The sequence below is a fragment of the Lepus europaeus genome, chromosome 23, assembly GCF_033115175.1.
Source record: "Lepus europaeus isolate LE1 chromosome 23, mLepTim1.pri, whole genome shotgun sequence".
Taxonomy (NCBI): Eukaryota; Metazoa; Chordata; class Mammalia; order Lagomorpha; family Leporidae; genus Lepus; species Lepus europaeus.
In genome coordinates this window covers 12759856-12776689 of record NC_084849.1, presented here as the reverse complement: position 1 = coordinate 12776689, position 16834 = coordinate 12759856, and the positions used below count along the sequence as shown (strand labels likewise).

The 16834-nt window shown below is 53.3% G+C and overlaps 1 protein-coding gene across 2 annotated transcripts in view; it reads left to right on the top strand.

The window, feature by feature from the left end:
- Positions 1 to 11754, top strand: part of SPRING1 (SREBF pathway regulator in golgi 1) — a 35320-nt gene extending 23566 nt beyond the window's left edge. The window contains exons 3-4 of one of the 2 annotated variants that reach the window (XM_062182519.1): positions 10511 to 10661; positions 11196 to 11751. In XM_062182519.1, coding sequence (XP_062038503.1) covers positions 10511 to 10661; positions 11196 to 11328 — 284 coding nt within the window. In that variant the 3' untranslated portion in view covers positions 11329 to 11751. Of the gene's footprint in view, positions 1 to 10510 lie in introns of both variants that reach the window. The other variant, XM_062182520.1, reaches the window with a different exon arrangement.
- Positions 11755 to 16834: the final 5080 nt, after the last annotated feature.

The following is a 16834-nucleotide window of genomic DNA, read 5'->3' as shown; positions in this document are numbered from 1 at the left end:
TTGGAGTTAGCGGATGCTGCTGGCTGCTTAGCTCTTCTGAGTCTTGGGCCTTTCATCCGTGAAGTGGGGTCACAGCAGCTGCCTCGAGGTGTTGGTGTGAGTAGGGGCCTGTAGGCTTGGAGCTCAGCAGAGAGCAGTAGTGGGGAGAGGGCAAGAATTGAGGGTGGGTGGGCTCCCGGAGTTGAATGGGTGGTCATTGAAGGGCTTTTTTTTCTTTATTTTTTTTCTTGCATCACCTTTTTCCCAAAGAAACCTTTTATTTAAAGAGTACAAATTTCCTAAGTACAACTTCAGGAATATAGTGATTCTTCCCACCATACCCACCCTCCCGCCCCCATTCCACCCCTCCTCCTCCTCCTCCCCCCTCTCTCATTCCCAGTCCCATTCTCCATTAAGATTCATTTTCAATTAACTTTGTACACAGAAGACCAACTCCATACTAAGTAAAGATTTCAACAGTTTGCATGCACACACACACACACACACGAAAGTGAGAACAGGTTTTACAGTTAATTCTGATAGCCCAACTCATTGAAGACAGAGGTCCTGCTTGGGGAATTAGTGCACAGTGACTCCTGTTGTTAATTTAACAATTAACACTCTTATGTATGACATCAGTGATCACTTTTGGCTCTTGACCTGAGCTGCCAAGGCTATGGAAGCCTTTTGAATCCACAATCTCTGTCAGTATTTAGACAGGGCCATAAGCAAAGTGGGAGTTCTTGCCTCCCTTCATAGAAAAGTACATCCTTCGTCGATGGCCACTTCTTTCCACTGGGGTTTCTCAGAGCTCCTTCGTGTGGGACATTTTTTGCCACAGTGTCTTGGCTTTCCATGCCTGAAATGCTCTCGTGGGCTTTTCAGCCAGACCAAGGTGCCTTAAGAGAGGATTCTGAGGTCAGAGTGCTGTTTAAAGAGATTATCATTCTGAGTCTGCTCTGGGGACCGCTTCTCACGTTGGGACATTCGCTCCTTTTTAATTCTATTATTATTATCAGACATTTGATCTTATTTATATGATCCCTTTAACACTTAATCCTTTCTATATGATCACTTTAACACTTACGATGACATTTTTACCACCCAGCTTAATGGGATTCGGGGTCCCGTGGCAAGTTTTTAAACTGTACCCTTAGAAGTAAGTCCGTAGAAATGCAAGCAGAACTATACAGCTTTACATTTAGAAACTTTCTCCTCCCTCTCTTATTCCCACTCTTATTTTTTACTAAGATCAATTTCAATTGACTTTATACACACATGATTAACGCTATGTTTCTTGATTTCCTAATGAGTGGCAAAGAGATGGAGAGCTCCCTTTGCTGGTTCACTCCCCAAATGCCCACGACAGCCAGGACTGGGTGGCGCTGAAGCCAGGAACCAAGGAACCCAGTGTAGGATTTCCACATGGCTGGCAGGAACCCAACGACTGAGCCTTGGCTGCTGCCCCTCAGGGTCTGCAGTAGGAAGAAGCTGAAGTCAGGAGCCAGAGCTGGGAATTGAACCCAGGTACCTCTGATGTGTGCTGCAGGTGTCCCAAGCAACATCCTCATACTTTGATTTTTAAGTGCTTGAGCCGTCATGTGCTGCCTGCCACAGTGCACACTGGCAGGAAGCTGGATTTGGAAGTAGTGGCAGGACTCGATCCCAGGTGCTCTGGTGTGGGATAAGGACATCCTCAGCGGTGGCCTGCCCTGCTTGCCACCATGCCCACCCCGGTGTGTTCCCATCTTTAAACTCCCTGCCCGTGCGTCTCAGTGTTCTAACTTTTGTCTTTTTAATTTCTGGTGAGGTGAACCCCATTTCATGTTTTATTGTTTACCTGGGATCAGTTGCTTGTTTGTGACACGTCCACATTTTTTTTTTTTTTAAAGATTTATTTATTTGAAATACAGAGTTACACAGAGAGGTAGAGATAGAGAGAAAGGTCTTCCATCTGCTGGTTCACTCTCCAGATGGCTGCAATAGCCAGAGCTGCGCTGATCCAAAGCCAGGAGCCAGGAGCTTCTTCCGGGTCTCCCATGCAGGTTCAGGGGCCCAAGCACTTGGGCCATCTTCCATTGCTTTCCTAGGCCACAGCAGAGAGCTGGATGAGAAGAGGAGCAGCCGGGACTAGAACTGGTGCCCATATGGGATGCTGGAGCTTCATGCCAGGGCGTTAACCCGCTGTACCACAGCACCAGCCCCATGACCACATTTTTTTTAAGATTTTATTTATTTGAGAGGCAGAGTTATACAGTGAGAGAGAGAGAGAGAAAGGTCTTCCATCTGCTGGTTAACTCCCCAAATGGCCAGAGTTGGGCCAATAGGAAGGCAGGAGCCAGGAGCTACTTCCTGGTCTCCCTCACAGGTGCAGGGGCCCAAAGACTTGGGCCATCTTGTACTGCTTTCCCAGGCCACAACAGAGAGCTGGATTTGAAGAGGAGCAACCGGACCAGAACCAGCGTCCATATGGGATGCCGGCACCGCAGGCAGAGGATTAACCTACTGCTCCACAGTGCTGGCCCCACTTTTATCTTTTTAAACTTCCTTATTACTTCAGGGCATTTTTAAATGAAAGAAGCCCCATACCCCTTCTCGTTGTCAGTCCTGTGTGACTTCCAAGCAAATAGCTCATAAATTCGCAAACTCACTTTTCTCGTTTTTCTAGGGTAGTGGTTCTCCATCAGGAACAAGTTCCTGCTCCCTCCACCAGGGGACATTTGACAGTGTTTGGAGACATTTTGTCAGGACTGGAGGTGACGCCTGGTGGGTGGAGGCCAGGGACGCTGCTGAACATCCTGCAGCGTCCAGGACACGGAAGGACCCGGCCGCCGGCCGGTGCGGACAGTGCCCAGGTGTGGAGGCCTTGCTCCTGGGGGCTTGTGTTCCCCTCTGCAGTTGAACCGAGGGGCTCCCGGTAGCTGAGTGCGGACTTCATTATTTTCCTGCCCTAGCTCTGTGCCACGCTGAAGCGCTGCTGATTCAATTACCCTGCAGTCCCCAGAGGGCCTGTTACCTCCTCACAGGTGCCCGCCAGCCCCGTGCTCCTCGAGGAGCGGCCTGATTCCCCTGCCACACTGGCCTCGGTGCGCTCAGCGAAGCACGGCCAGCCTCCTGGCTGCAGGGCCGGCTGGCCTTTCAACCACCACCCTCCCCTCCCCCGCAGACCAGCAGTTCTCCGAATGGAGTGACTTCGCGGGCGGTGACGGGAAGGAGAGGTGGGCCTGCCCTGCCGTAGTCTATTGAGCCGACTTAGTCATCCCCCTGAGAAAAAAAGTATCACGTAAGTAAATAGTAACCGCACAAACCAATCAGAAAATTGAGAGTTTCCTCTTCCTGTCTTTGTGGCATTGCCTTCTGGTCAGGGCTGTTCCTGTCTGCGTGTGTCTGTGTGTGTGTGTGTTTATTTAAAAGGCAGGGGGACAGAAAGGAGATCTGTTTGCTAGTTCACTCCCCAAATGGCCTCAACAGACAGGTCTGGACCAGGCTGCAGCCAGGAGCCAGGAACTCCGTCTGTGTCTCCTACATGGGGCCTGAAGCCCTAGGGCTGTCGTCCAGTGCCTTCCCAGGTGTGTCCGCAGGAAGCTGGACCGGAAGTGGTGTAGCCAAGACCTGAACTGGCCCTCGGAGGTGGGACGCGGGAGTAGCAAGTGGCAGTGTAGCTCACTGCACCGCTTCACTGGCCCCCCTCCTTGCTTTTTTGCAGTTTGTTTTTGTGGTGTGAGTGTGGAGCATATTTCAAGAAGTCTGGGGGAAAGTGGAATGAAAAGAGTTCATTTGGATGCCAGGAGAGTAAATTGGACGTCCATACCCAGTTTCTTTACCATATGCATTTTTCATGGCCTTTTAAGAGACTCCTGGGATGCATGGAGTTCAAAAAACTTTTTCTTCCAAAATAAACAACCTTTTAAAAAGAGGATTCTCTTTTTAAAAAATTATTTATTTTCATTGTACTTCAAAGGCAAAGAAATAGAGAATCTCCCACCCACTGGCTTACTCAGCAAACCCTGGCTGCAGCCAGGACTGGACCAGACCGAAGCCGGGCTTCCGGAACTCAGGTTGTTTCCCAGCTGGCAGTGGACGCCCACGTACTTGGGCCGTCGTCTGCTGCCTCCCGGGGTGCATGAGAGCAGGAAGCTGGCTCTGAAGAGGGCGTGGGATTCGAAACAGGCACTCTGACAGTGTATGTGGGCATCCCACCTAGTGAAGTAAGCCCTGCACCACACATCTGCCCCAGGTTTCATCTTCGAATCCAGCTTCCGTGAGCATCGTGAAGTCCTCTCGCGTCTGTGGCATTTCTGATGTGGTCTGCTTTCACAGCACAGTGGACTGAGTGGCTGGCGCCTGTCTGATGCTGAGCCGGGGGTCAAGTGCTTGCATTCGCGTGGCCGGCTCTGCATCTCTGCATCTCTGCACCGCCGGGCTGTTTGTCTTCGCCTGCTTAACTTGAATCATTCTGATTTGGAGTTGAGCTGCTGAATTGTCTCAGATGAAGTACAGCCTTCAGTATTGTAGTAAAGAAACAAAAACTTGGGGCCGGCGCTGTGGCTCACTTGGTTGGTCCTCCACCTGCGGCGCCGGTATCCCATATGGGCGCTGGGTTCTAGTCCTGGTTGCCCCTCTTCCAGTCCAGCTCTCTGCTGTGGCCCAGGAGGGCAGTGGAGGATGGCCCAAGTGCTTGGGCCCCTGCACGCACATGGGAGACCAGGAAGAGGCACCTGGCTCCTGGCTTCAGATTGGCGTTGCTCTGGCCACAGTGGCCATTTTGGGGGTGAACCAACAGAAGGAAGACCTTTCTCTCTGTCTCTCTCACTAACTCTATCTGTCAAATAAATAAATAAAAAAGAAACAAAAACTTGCCTCTTAGAACCAATAGAGGAAGCAGTTATTCAAATATCTTTTTTTTTTTTTTACTTTTTGACAGGCAGAGTAGACAGTGAGAGAGAGAGACAGAGAGAAAGGTCTTCCTTTTGCCATTGATTCACCCTCCAATGGCCGCCGCGGCCGGCGCACCACACTGATCCGAAGCCAGGAGCCAGGTGCTTCTCCTGGTCTCCCATGGGGTGCAGGGCCCAAGCACTTGGGCCATCCTCCACTGCCTTCCCGGGCCATAGCAGAGAGCTGGCCTGGAAGAGGGGCAACCGGGATAGAATCCGGTGCCCCAACCGGGACTAGAACCTGGTGTGCCGGCGCCGCAAGGCGGAGGATTAGCCTGTTAAGCCATGGCGCTGGCCTGCTGCTTCACTTTCCAAATGCTCACAGTGGCCCGAGGAGTTGAAGGAAGCCAGGGACCTGAGCCATCACCACTGCCGCCCTAGGTTCACACGAGCAGGAAGCCGGATTCTGGAGCCAGAGCTGGGGATCAGACTCGGGTGTTCTGGTATGAGATGCGAGCATCTTAACTGCCAGGCCAAAACCGCCCCCAGAGATTCAGATGTGTTAACAGGAGCCCAGTTCTACTGTATCTCAGGACGTACGTTCCATGGGACCAGCTGGAGCCACACACACCACTGCTAGAAGTGCATTGCTTGTACGTGGCAGTTTGGAATTTTGTTGATACAGTAAAGTAGTTTCTTGAGTGCTTGGAATTTTTTCATTCATAAATTTTCTATGCAGCGTTGAGTAGGTAAGCTCTGATCTGTATGCGTCCAGATTATCCCCACTTGGAAAGGTGGCGTTGGTGAGAAATCACTGTTACCAGCGATTGAGGATTCCAGACTGTTGGCCACAGCCCACTGTTCCTGAGTAGGTGTGGATATGTGTGGGGTTTCCTGTCCCATAAGGATGGGCCATTCCACCAAGTTGTGTTTGGGGAGGCAAGGTGATAAGAAATGTTGGATGAAGTGCTTCCTGCATGAATGGCTGATCGGTATGCTCACTTGGATGGTGTCGTGGGCTGGACGGAAGACTCCCCCAACTCATGCAAGTGTTTAAACTCCAAATACTTGATGTTAAGGGGCTGATGGGTTCAGGGGGAGACTTGATCTAATGATGGTGGCTTTGATGGGAGGTCTTTCGGCCACTGGGGACCACTTTCGGCAGATGGTTCTCGCCAGAGAGTTATATAAGCCGGGTTCAGCCTGGCTTCTTGGTCTTCGTCCTGGCTTACTGGCTTACATGTGGTCAACCCTGTGAGCCTCCTCCCCATGGTCAGCCTCCACCAGATCCCAGCCTATGGGCATGCCCGATTCTAAACCATAGCCACCAAACTGTCAGCCAAAATAAGCCTTTTCCTTCCCAAGAAGCCCCTCACAGGTATTGTAGTTAAAGTAACAGAAAGCTGGCCAATGCAGGTGGTAAGCATGCTGACATGTATGAAGTATGACATCACGTGTGCTTCTCTGGGTGTGTCCCCACCCCTCAGCCGTTGGTGTGGGGGGAACAGCAGAGGTGTGAGCCGTGTGAGTGGCATCTGACCATGTCAGCAGGAGCCCAAGCATCAACGACCTTGGGTAAATAACCTTCCTAGCCTGGTGTCTCCTCGTTTGTCCTTCGAGAGTGATTGCCAAGGTATCCGTGATTCTCACAAGGGAGGTGGATTCAGCCACCTGGAACCCGTTTTCCCCGAACCAGGCCTTCCCTGCCCCTGCCTGGGGGTCTCGGCCGGGACGAGCTGTTTTCCGCCTCTTCTCCCGCAGTGTTTAAGCACTCGCCCTCTCTCTCCCTGCTGGGACCCCCTCCATTGTGTGTTGTCGCCCTGCACCTGTGAAAACAGCTGCTGTGTCTTCTGCCGTAAAAGCAGCAGCCTTTTGGCAGGTAGGCCCAGAACTGACAGTGTAGCTGGCCGTGCCTCCAGACAGCACTGAATTATTAAGATGTGCTTAACCTGAGGCACCCGGAGCAGCCTGGAATTGCTAAGCAGGGCTGCTGTAGGCGTTGCTCAGTGAAAGGGTTTTCTTTCATTTCTTTTGTGTTAAAAGGCAGAAACCTTAAAATGTACAAACTTGCTAAAAGTTGCCAAATTAGATTGCTGGTCCCTGAAAGACAGCCACTGATGAGAGCACCTGTGGAAAGGCTTGCCCGCGTCTGGGATGCAAATGTGTGTTTTATATATGTGAGTACAAAAGGCAGGATCCTGCTGCACGAATTAATTCAGAATCGTCAGTTGCTGGGAGATTGCCTTCGTCCAGTGATAGCAGCGTGGGGAGGTGCACGGTGCACTTATCATCCTGCCTTGAAAGTCGAAACCCAGAGAGAGGTGACAACCCTGTTGTCTTTGCACACAGGTCTGGCTTTGCATTTCTGCACCTTTCTCCTTGTCTGGTTTTATGCACTGGGGGAAGAAGTCTTTTTTGTCCTTCACGAATAAATGAAAGGCATTTGCCGTGGCCCGGGTTGACCTGCACGCTAAGCGCAGTGGAGACAAAACCTGTCCAGGCAGGCGGTGCATTTGCAGTTTACCTTCCACTTTGCTAAGCGAAAGGAGAGAAGCAGAACGGGCTAAAGCCGCTGCCCGTCTCCTGAGCATGTCAGCTAGAGCATCGCTCAGTGCAGAAATGAACAAAATGAGCAGGTCGCGGAGACACCCCTGGGCTGTGAGCAGATGATCTCAGCTCAGGGCGGCCCCAGGTTCGCTCAGTGCCTGCCCTGCTCCAGCAAATGTCTGGTCTATGTGGTGGTTTCCAAGGGTGGAGGATGCCACTTCTCATTTTTATGTATGTATTGTTAAAGATTTATTTGAAAGGCAGTGTGACAGAAAGAGATCATCCATCTGTCTGCTGGTTCACACCCCAAGTGGCTGCAACAGCTGCAGCTGGGCCAGGCTGAAGCCAGAAGCCACGAACTCCATTCTGGGTCTCCCACATGGGTGACAGGGATCCAGGCACTTGGACCATCTTCTCCTGCTTTGTGAGGCACATTAGCAGGGTGCTGGGTTGGAAGGGGAGCAGTGAGATTCCCCTGTGCTCCGAGATGAGATGCTGGCATCAGAAGCAGCCGCGAAAACCCGCTGTTCTGCAGTACCGGCCCCAGCACGTCAGCTTTAGGAGCTGTGCCTCTGTGTTCTGTAGTGGCCTCCAGCAGTCCCCGTTGGAAGCCGGAGTCCGCTGTGCTGTCCTGCAGGAGCCCAGGGCACATGGAGTCTCTCCTGGGGGAGTTGCATCCGGGTACTGCTTTTGAGGGGGGCCCTCGAGGCCCCGTCCCTGACATCCGCACCTGCCCGGGCTTTGCCCACAGCCTGCTGGGTGGGAACGGGAAGCCGGAGATAAATAGTCTTGCGGCAGCTCAGCACTCGCCGCGCTAATTTATTTGACACAAATAAGCTCGTGGACCTGACTTAACAGGCAGCAGAACTGCAGAGTCCAGTCGGGCGGGAGCTCGAGGCCCTCGCGTCTCACCGCAGCCTTTTCCAGAGCTGGGCGCACAGCGGCGAGAACAACGCCTGTGGGGCCGTGTCAGGGGAGGAAGGCCGAGGACGGCGGGACGGAGGGGAGGGGGAGGCGGCCGCGGCGGCAGAGACGCCAACAGTTGCTTTCCGTGCCACTTGGTGGCACCAGCGCCACGGGCTTTCTGTCCTCCGCGCGCTCCTTGCCTTGACCGGCCGGTGCCTGCGTGTGGCTGCCGCTTCCTCAAACAATGAAGCTGCTTCTCGAGGTGGACGGCCAGCTGGCGGTTCCCGGCAGAGCCGTGGATGGGGACTCCAGGCTGGAGCCCTTGGGGAGGTGGCCACAGGCTGCAGGTGGCGCGTAAGTGCGTGCCTCTCTTTCAACCTCTGCTGCCCTCCAGGATGAAAAGCATCGGTTCCCTGAGCGCTCTGCCCTGGACCAGAAGAGGATGTGGGTGGGGCACTCGCCACGTCCTGCTCCACGCAGCACCGCGGCTTTCACGCCGCCCCACGTCCCGAGGCAGGCGTTCTTTTATGTCTTTAACTGTTTTGTTGTTCATTTGAGAGCAGGGAGACAGAGCTCCCATCCCCTGGGTTCACTCCCACAAACGCCCACAAGGCCTGAAACGCAACCGGGTTTTCCACGTGCATGGCAGGGACCAGACTACCTGAGCCATCGCCTGCTGTCTCCCAAGGTGTGCGTTGGCAGGAAGCTGGAGTTGGGAGCCAGAGCTGGGAATTACATCCGGGTACTCTGATGCGGGACGCAGGGGTCTTCACTACTGGAGCGAGCGCCCTCCTCACATCTTCATCTCCTAGGGAGCTGGGCTGCTCAGGTGAAGTTTTGCTCCAGGCCACACTGTCGGATGGTGGAGCAGCGTGCAAACCCCAGTTGGACAGACTTCGGTCTCTCACGGGACAGGCAGGCCAAGTGGGCAGGTGCAGCGCTAAGAGGCGTTTGTAGTTAACAATCCTAACAATCCCCTGGGAGGTAGAGAGCACTTCTTATTCCCGTCGTCGGGCAGCCGAGTCAGAGACAGTGCGTTCCTGATGGCGTACCCCACGGGGGTGACCTGAATGCAGATCTCTCCTGCCCCCTGGCCTGGCCTTTTGCCCCTCAGCGTGGTGAGCACCACGCTGGGCTCTGAGCCTGTGACCCAGGGCCCAAGGTGGAGCACAGCAGTTCTACAGCTGCTCGGAAATTTGTGTTTGCCCTTGGGCTCAGACCATGCCTGGTTGAAGTGAAGTATTCCGCCTTCCCGTTGCCGGTCACTGCAAGGAAAGGGTTTTGCAGAATGTCCTGGAAGGGGGACTTAGTGTTCCTGTTCAGCCGTGGTGAGAGGCCTGTGTCTGAGAAGCCTCCTTCCCCTGAGAGGAGTCCTGGATGCGGACGGAATTGTGTTCCCACCTCTCCCCCGGAACTCCTGTGTGGGAGCCCCAGCACCCCCACCCCCGGCCCTTAGAATGCCTCTGTGTGTGGAGACAGGGGTCTCTAAAGATGCCATTAAATCGCAGTGGACCATTAGGGTGGGGCCCTCACCCAAAGGGACTGGCATCCTTATGAGAAGAGGGAGAGAGGCGCGGGCACATGGCGCTGAGGGAGAACCCCGTGAGGACCCAGAGAGGAGGCAGCGGCCTGCCAGCACCTTCAGCCGCCCAGTCCCTAGTAGCTTGTGTGGCCGCCCCCTTGACCTAACTCAGGCCTTGCAGGTAGGGAGTTGTGAGTCCATATGCAAACCTGGGGAGAGACGCCGGAGCCACGTTCAGGTGGGTGGGCAGTGCTGATTCAGGTGTGGACCCCTGGGGGCTGGTAGTCTTGGGCATCTTTTTCACTGCTGTGGCCCTGGGTGTGTCCTTGAGCAGGGGTCCCTCCAGAGCCTCGGCCTATTCAGAGCTGTCCTTTTTTATTGAGTTGCTGGCGTTCTTTCTATCTTCTGGATCCCATTTCAGATATTCACACGTTTCTTCCGTCCTGTGGGTTGTATTTTCAGTTTTTTTTGTTGTTGTTGTTTGTTTGTTTGTTTTGGATGGATGGTGTTCTTGGAAGCATGAGAATTAAATTTTTATGAAGTCCAGCTTACCTCATTTTTCCTTTTGTTCGTGCTTTTGAGATCTAATACCGTTGGTTTTGAGAGTGATTCCTGGGAGTGGATGTGCCATAGGGGGTGATCATTAGACTCTAATTTGCATGGCGTTCTTTGTTTTCAGTGCCTCTGAATCCAGCACACACCCGCCCACCTGTGAGTGTCTCCGGAGGAGCGTCTGGGGTCTTAGAGCCCAAGCCATTACAGATGACATCAGGTCCCTGTATCTGTGGAAGAGACGTCGTTGTCCCACCTGCCCTGTCTCTCCCACGCAGGTGTGCAGACCTGCTGATGTGCACCCACCTGTCCCACACAGATGTGCAGACCTTCGCAGAGGTCTCCGGGCTGCACAGCCTCGGGTGCCCTCTGTCCTTGTCCTCCGGGTGCCAGGGGTTGCACTGAAGCAACCTTGTGGGACCAGGTCGCCATCTGGTGGCAGGGATGGGTGAGTGCAGTGACAGGAGTGTTGGGATCCTGCCCGGGCTCCCTGGTGCAGCTCCAGGGCCTCTTGTAGAGGCCCATCAGCCAGTGCCTTCCGTTGTGGTTGTGGCCGACTCCTGTCGCTTTGTCAGGGCTTCCTACCCGTAGAGCTCGTGTTTAAACCTTGAACCACTTACTGAAACAGAATCCTTTTTCTGCGCCCCCACCCTTATAAAAGATGTATTTATTTGGAATGCAGAATGACAGAGAGAGATTTTCTATCCTCAGGAAGTTACAGTGGCTAGAGCTGGGCCAGTGTGAAGTCAGGAGCCAGGAACTCCATCCGGTCTCCACGACGGTACTGAGGCCGTCTGCTGTGGCTTTCCCAGGTGCATTAGCAGGGAGGTGGATCAGAAGTGGAGCAGCTGGGACTTGAACTGGTGCTCTGATGTGGGATGCTGGCATGACGCTGGCCCCCAGAATCTTTCCTACGAGGCAAGAAAGCTTGGGCGTGTCTTTTGAGGGCAACTCTCGGTCCTCAAGAGCTTTGAGTGTTGAGCTGCGAGCACTGCTTCACCTCGGGTGGGTGAGAGACGGTGGACTCCGTCATTTCTAGTATCCAGATGGAAATGTCATCACTGCCCTCGTTCTCCAGCTTACCAACTCCCCCTGCTGTCTCTTTGTTCCTGTTTCTCCCAGGCCCTTCGGGTCTCCACGTTGTCCCCACTTTGCTGATACAGAGACCGAGGCCTCACAGAAATAAACCATTGACATGAGCAACAATTTTATTTCTTGAAACGAGTGCTAGGTTGGCCAGGGTGTGAAATCATTCATGCCTAGTGTGGTGTGTTACACTTGGGAGGCATTTTAATAAGTATGTATTGAGGCCGGTGCCGTGGCTCAATAGGCTAATCCTCCGCCTTGCGGCGCCGGCACACCAGGTTCTAGTCCCGGTCGGGGCACCGATCCTGTCCCGGTTGCCCCTCTTCCAGGCCAGCTCTCTGCTGTGGCCAGGGAGTGCAGTGGAGGATGGCCCAAGTCCTTGGGCCCTGCACCCCATGGGAGACCAGGAGAAGCACCTGGCTCCTGCCTTCGGATCAGTGCAGTGCGCCGGCCGCAGTGCACCGGCCGCGGCGGCCATTGGAGGGTGAACCAACAGCAAAGGAAGACCTTTCTGTCTGTCTCTCTCTCTCACTGTCCACTCTACCTGTCCAAAAAAAAAAAAAAAAAGTATGTATTGAGTGAATGATGGGGCTGACGCCGTAGCTCACTTGGTTAATCCTCCACCTGCAGTGCTGGCATCCCATATGGGTGCTGGGTTCTAGTCCTAATTGCTCCTTTTCCAGTCCAGCTCTCTGCTGTGGCCCAGGAGGGCAGTGGGGGATGGCCCGAGTGCTTGGGCCCCTGCACCCGCATGGGAGACCAGGAGGAAGCACCTGGCTCCTGGCTTTGGATCGGCGCAGCTCTGGCCGTAGTGGCCATTTGGGGAGTGAACCAACAGAAGGAAGACCTTTCTCTCTGTCTGTCTCACTGTCTATAACTCTACCTGTCAAATAAATTTTTAAAAAGTATGTATTGAGTGAATGAAAAACATCAGTCACTTCAGCATCCTGATTCCTATCCAGTTGTTGTTTTTGCTTCTCCCATCTTAGATGCCTGAGTCCTTTCAATAAATAATTGTGACATTGTTCAGTGAGAGCAGGCATTCATAACTTTCCCTTCAATCTTTAGTAGAAGGGGTGAAAGTTCAGTGCTTCACAGTGTACAGAAAAACTTGAACGTACATGTTTACAGCAGCCAAAAAGCAGAAACAACCCCAGAGTCCGTCAGCAGGTGCACAGCATAACCAGATGCGGGCGATCCACACCGTGGAACATTGTTCAATACAGAGAGGGCTGAGGGCTGATCCACGCTGCAGCGTGAACACACCGGAGCAGTAAGCGGGAAGCCAGCCACGAGGGCCAGCTGCCATGTGGTCCACTTCATGAAGTTCCCAGAACATTTATACTCGAGACAGAAAGCAGAGCGGAGGTTGCCCAGGACTGGAGGGACTGGGGAGAATGAGGCGTGGCTGCTGATGGGGAGGTGGAAACGTTCACACCGATGGTGGGGAATGGTTGCACAATGCTAAAGATGTGAAGAAGTGTACTAAAGATACACTAAACGGGTCTGAATCTTTCTTTGGTTTACTTACTTGAAAAGCAGAGAGGGAGAGAATGTCTTCCATCTGCTGGTTCACTCCCAAAATGCTCGCCACCGTCGGGGCTAGGCCCGGCTGAAGCCAGAAGCCTGGAGTTCCATCCAGGTCTCCCACGAGAGCAGCAGGGACTCAAGTACTTAAGCCATCGCCTGCTGGCTCTCAGGGTGTGCACGTTAGCAGAAGCTGGACTGGAAATCAAGCCGGGACTCGAACCCAGGCACTAAGACGTGGATGCACGTGGCCCAAGCAGCATGTGACACACAGTGCAACACCAGCCCCCCAGCTCGGAATCTTACAGGTCGTTAGTGACATTTCAGGAAAGCCATTTAAAGACGATAACAAAGCTTTGCAAATAGTTGGTGTACGTGTGGAGTGGGAGAATAGGGCTGCGCCATACCCAGGCGTACACCCCAATCCTGCCCCTTCTAGGGGCACTGCTCGACAGTTTGACACCAACATGACACTGCTGTGACACCTGGTTCCTTATCTGTGAAGCAGACGTGGTAATAGCTCCCCACAGGCCTTTGTGGGCGAAGGAGATGATGTGGGTGACGTTTCTCGCACATGCTCGCTTCAGTCTGCCTCCCAGCCCTGAGGTGCTGCGTATGATTTTGTGACCTTAGGACTTGAAGTCCTTGAGCCTTCAGAAGATTCCGGTGTGCAGTGGAGCTGAGTGGATCCAAAACATAAAGTGAGAGGTCTGGGCCTAGCTGAAGTCCTTGCCCGGGCAGGCATCCACGACCCCCTCGTTAGATGCCCTCTCTGAGACACACAGCTCAGGCCCTTGCTCGAGGTGCTGACCCTGCAAAGAGCCCTGGGACACAGGCACATCCTCTGACTGTGTCCTGCCTCCAGGCAGGGGCCCGCTGTCCAGTCCTGGCTTCACCAGGGGCGTGGCCACCAGTAGAGCTTTTCCAACACCCTTGTAAAGCAGCTGGTCCTGGAAGAATAAGGAGCCTCCAAGCCACTCTGCATGAACAGCATGTCAGATCAAGGCAAGTAAGGCCAAAAACCTGTGGGTGCATCTAGAAATGACCCTGCCATGCCCAAACTGACAGCTCATACCACTCGTGCCTTCAGACACCTCAGCACCCAGATGAAATTGACTATCTCGACCCCTGGCCCCAGTCCTAGCCAGGATGATCATGGGAGACATGCTTAAAGAACTGGAAGCTATAGGGCTGACACTGTGGTGCAGTGGATTAAAGCCCCGGCCTGCAGTGCTGGCATCCCATAGGGGTGCTGGTTTGAGTCCTGGCTGCTCCACTTCTGATCCAGCTCCCTGCTATGGCCTGGGAAAGCAGAAGATGGCTCAAGTGCTTGGGCGCTGCACCCACGTGGGAGACCTGGAGGAAACTCCTGGCTCCTGGATTGGCACAGCTCTGGCTGTTGTGGCCATTGGAGAGTGAACCAGCAGATGGAAGACCTCCGCCCCACCCCGTAACTCTTTCAAATAAATGAAATCTTTTCTTTAAAAAGTTCCAGATTTGGGGAACATTAAAAAAAAGAACTGGAGGCTGGTGCTCCACCTTGAACTCCCCAAGTTCAGAAGAAAGCACCCCATGGGTGGCACTCAAAGAAGGGAACAAGGGGCCAGCATTGTGGTATGGTGGGTAAAGACATTGCCTGCAACGCCGGCATCCCATATGGTATGGGCACTGATTCGAATCCTGGCTGCTCCATTTCTGATCCAGCCCCCGGCTAATGGCCTGGGAAAATAGCAGAGGATGGCCCAAGTGAAGTGCTTGGGCCCCTGTACCGATGTGGGAGACCTGGAAGGAGCTCCTGTCCTTGGCCTGGCCCAGCCCTGGCTGAATCAACCATTTGGGGAGTAAAACAGCACTTGGAAGATCTCTCTAACTCTGCCTTTAAAAAAAAAAAAAAAAAAAAAAAAGCAAAGAAAGAAAGGGAGGGAATAAGTTCCCAAACATAAACATAGAACCTCAGTGGGCTGGGAAGGGAGATACTTTTTGGATAAATTGCAGAGGAGGGGGGCCAACGCCGTGGCATAGCAGGTAAAGTCGCCACCTGCCGTGCCAGCATCCCATATGGGTGCTGTTTCGAGACCTGGCTGCTCCGCTTCCAATCCAGCTCTCTGCTATGGCCTGGGAAAGCAGTAGAAGATGACCCAAGTGTGTGGGCTCCTGCACCTGCGTGAGAGACCCAGAAGAAGCTCCTGGGTCCTGGCTTCAGATCGGCACAGCTCTAGCTGTTGCGGCCATCTGAGGAGCGAACCAGTGGATGGAAGACCTCTCTCTCTCTCTCTGCTCTGCCTCTGCCTCTCTGTAACACTGCCTTTCAAATAAATAAATAAATCTTTAAAAAATTCCAGAGGAGGGCCGAGCCAGCTATTCTTACAAACATAAAGTTCTACTGGGTTTTGATGTTACCAAATTCTCACTTTGGTCCTGAGGCGGTAAATTCCAGTTCCCTTTCCTTGAATAGCCTCTCCACTGGCCAGAGACACTTAGGGGCCTTCTTTTGGGCTCATGCTAATAACAGTCGTGAGACCATGGGACACAGAGCTGCCCAGCCACAGACCAGAAATGGGGGCGAGGACAGTGGGAAGCGCGGGTCCGGATGGATGGATGGAGGCCGAGACTCCGCGAGACACAGCAGCCACCCTGCGGTGTAGGCAGTGCCTCTTCCAGCTGGCCGGTTCCTGCACATCTGCCCTCGGGCACCCTGGCAGGGTGTGGGGGACACTTGTGTCCCCGTGTGTGTGTTTGCTGGGTCTTGTGTTCCTATCTAGAATGTGGCGCCATGGGTGTCCTGTTGATGAATGTGGTGCCTGAAGGAAGATGGACCGGGCCCAGGTCAGGGTTGTGTGGCGAGTCTGGCCTGCCTGAGCGGAAGGTCATTGTTAGATGCAAAGGTACAGCTTAATGCACAGGTCGGAAAATGATTTCCACAAAAGTGCAGGTGGCAAGCAGTTTAGACTCTGCAGCCCACACTGTCACAACTGCTCAGCGCTGTCGGTGTCATTCAAGAGCAGCCAGAGACGCTATGCAAACAAATGAACATGGCCGTGTTACAATAAAACTTTATTTACAAACACAGGTCAAGGGCCAGATGCAACCTTTGGACTACAGTTTCCCAGCCTTTGGCTCAGTCTTTATTACCCACACGTCTTCCCCAGTGCAGTCCCTTATTGTAGAGCCCGAGTTCTAGACCAGCTGGAGTCTTGCCTGAACGGTCCCAGGTCCTCATTGCTGCAACAACGAGGAGCCCCACCCTGGAGAAGGACCTTAACCGAGTGGAGCAGCAGGAATCCGGATTCGCAACCCACGCGGCAGGTGCTCGGAATGACGACTCTCCTGTCTTCCCATCGTCCCTCTGTGGAAGGCTGGGTGTTTTCATTAGCTAATTTCATTGGCAAATTGCTTTGCAGAAAATTGTAAAATGTTTCGTGCTACAAGTGCCAAGAGTCTTAATTAGCTTTCCTTAAAGATACCACCTGGAAGTGTGAGAGTTCTGCTCCAGGTCCAAACCTGCAAGAATAACCTGCAAAGGAAAAACTGGTTTTTAAGTAAACACAACTGAAGGCACGGATCACTTGTGTCTTCCTTCTGCCCAGTCTGAATCCTAGCAGCTGGCGCATTAAACCCCATGACTGGAGGTGCTGGTTTTTTTTGTTTTTTGTTTTTTTGTGAGGTTTCTTTGGTTTTGTTTTTCCACGAGAGCCTGGTGGCAGCAGGGGCACAGAACAAATTAACCCATCCATTTGTTGCTGCCGTGACACGTCAGGGTCACAGAGAGGAGGAGACTGACAGGCGCTCAATCACACGGCTCGCAGGTGCCCGAGTCGGGGAGAGAAACGCGCATGCC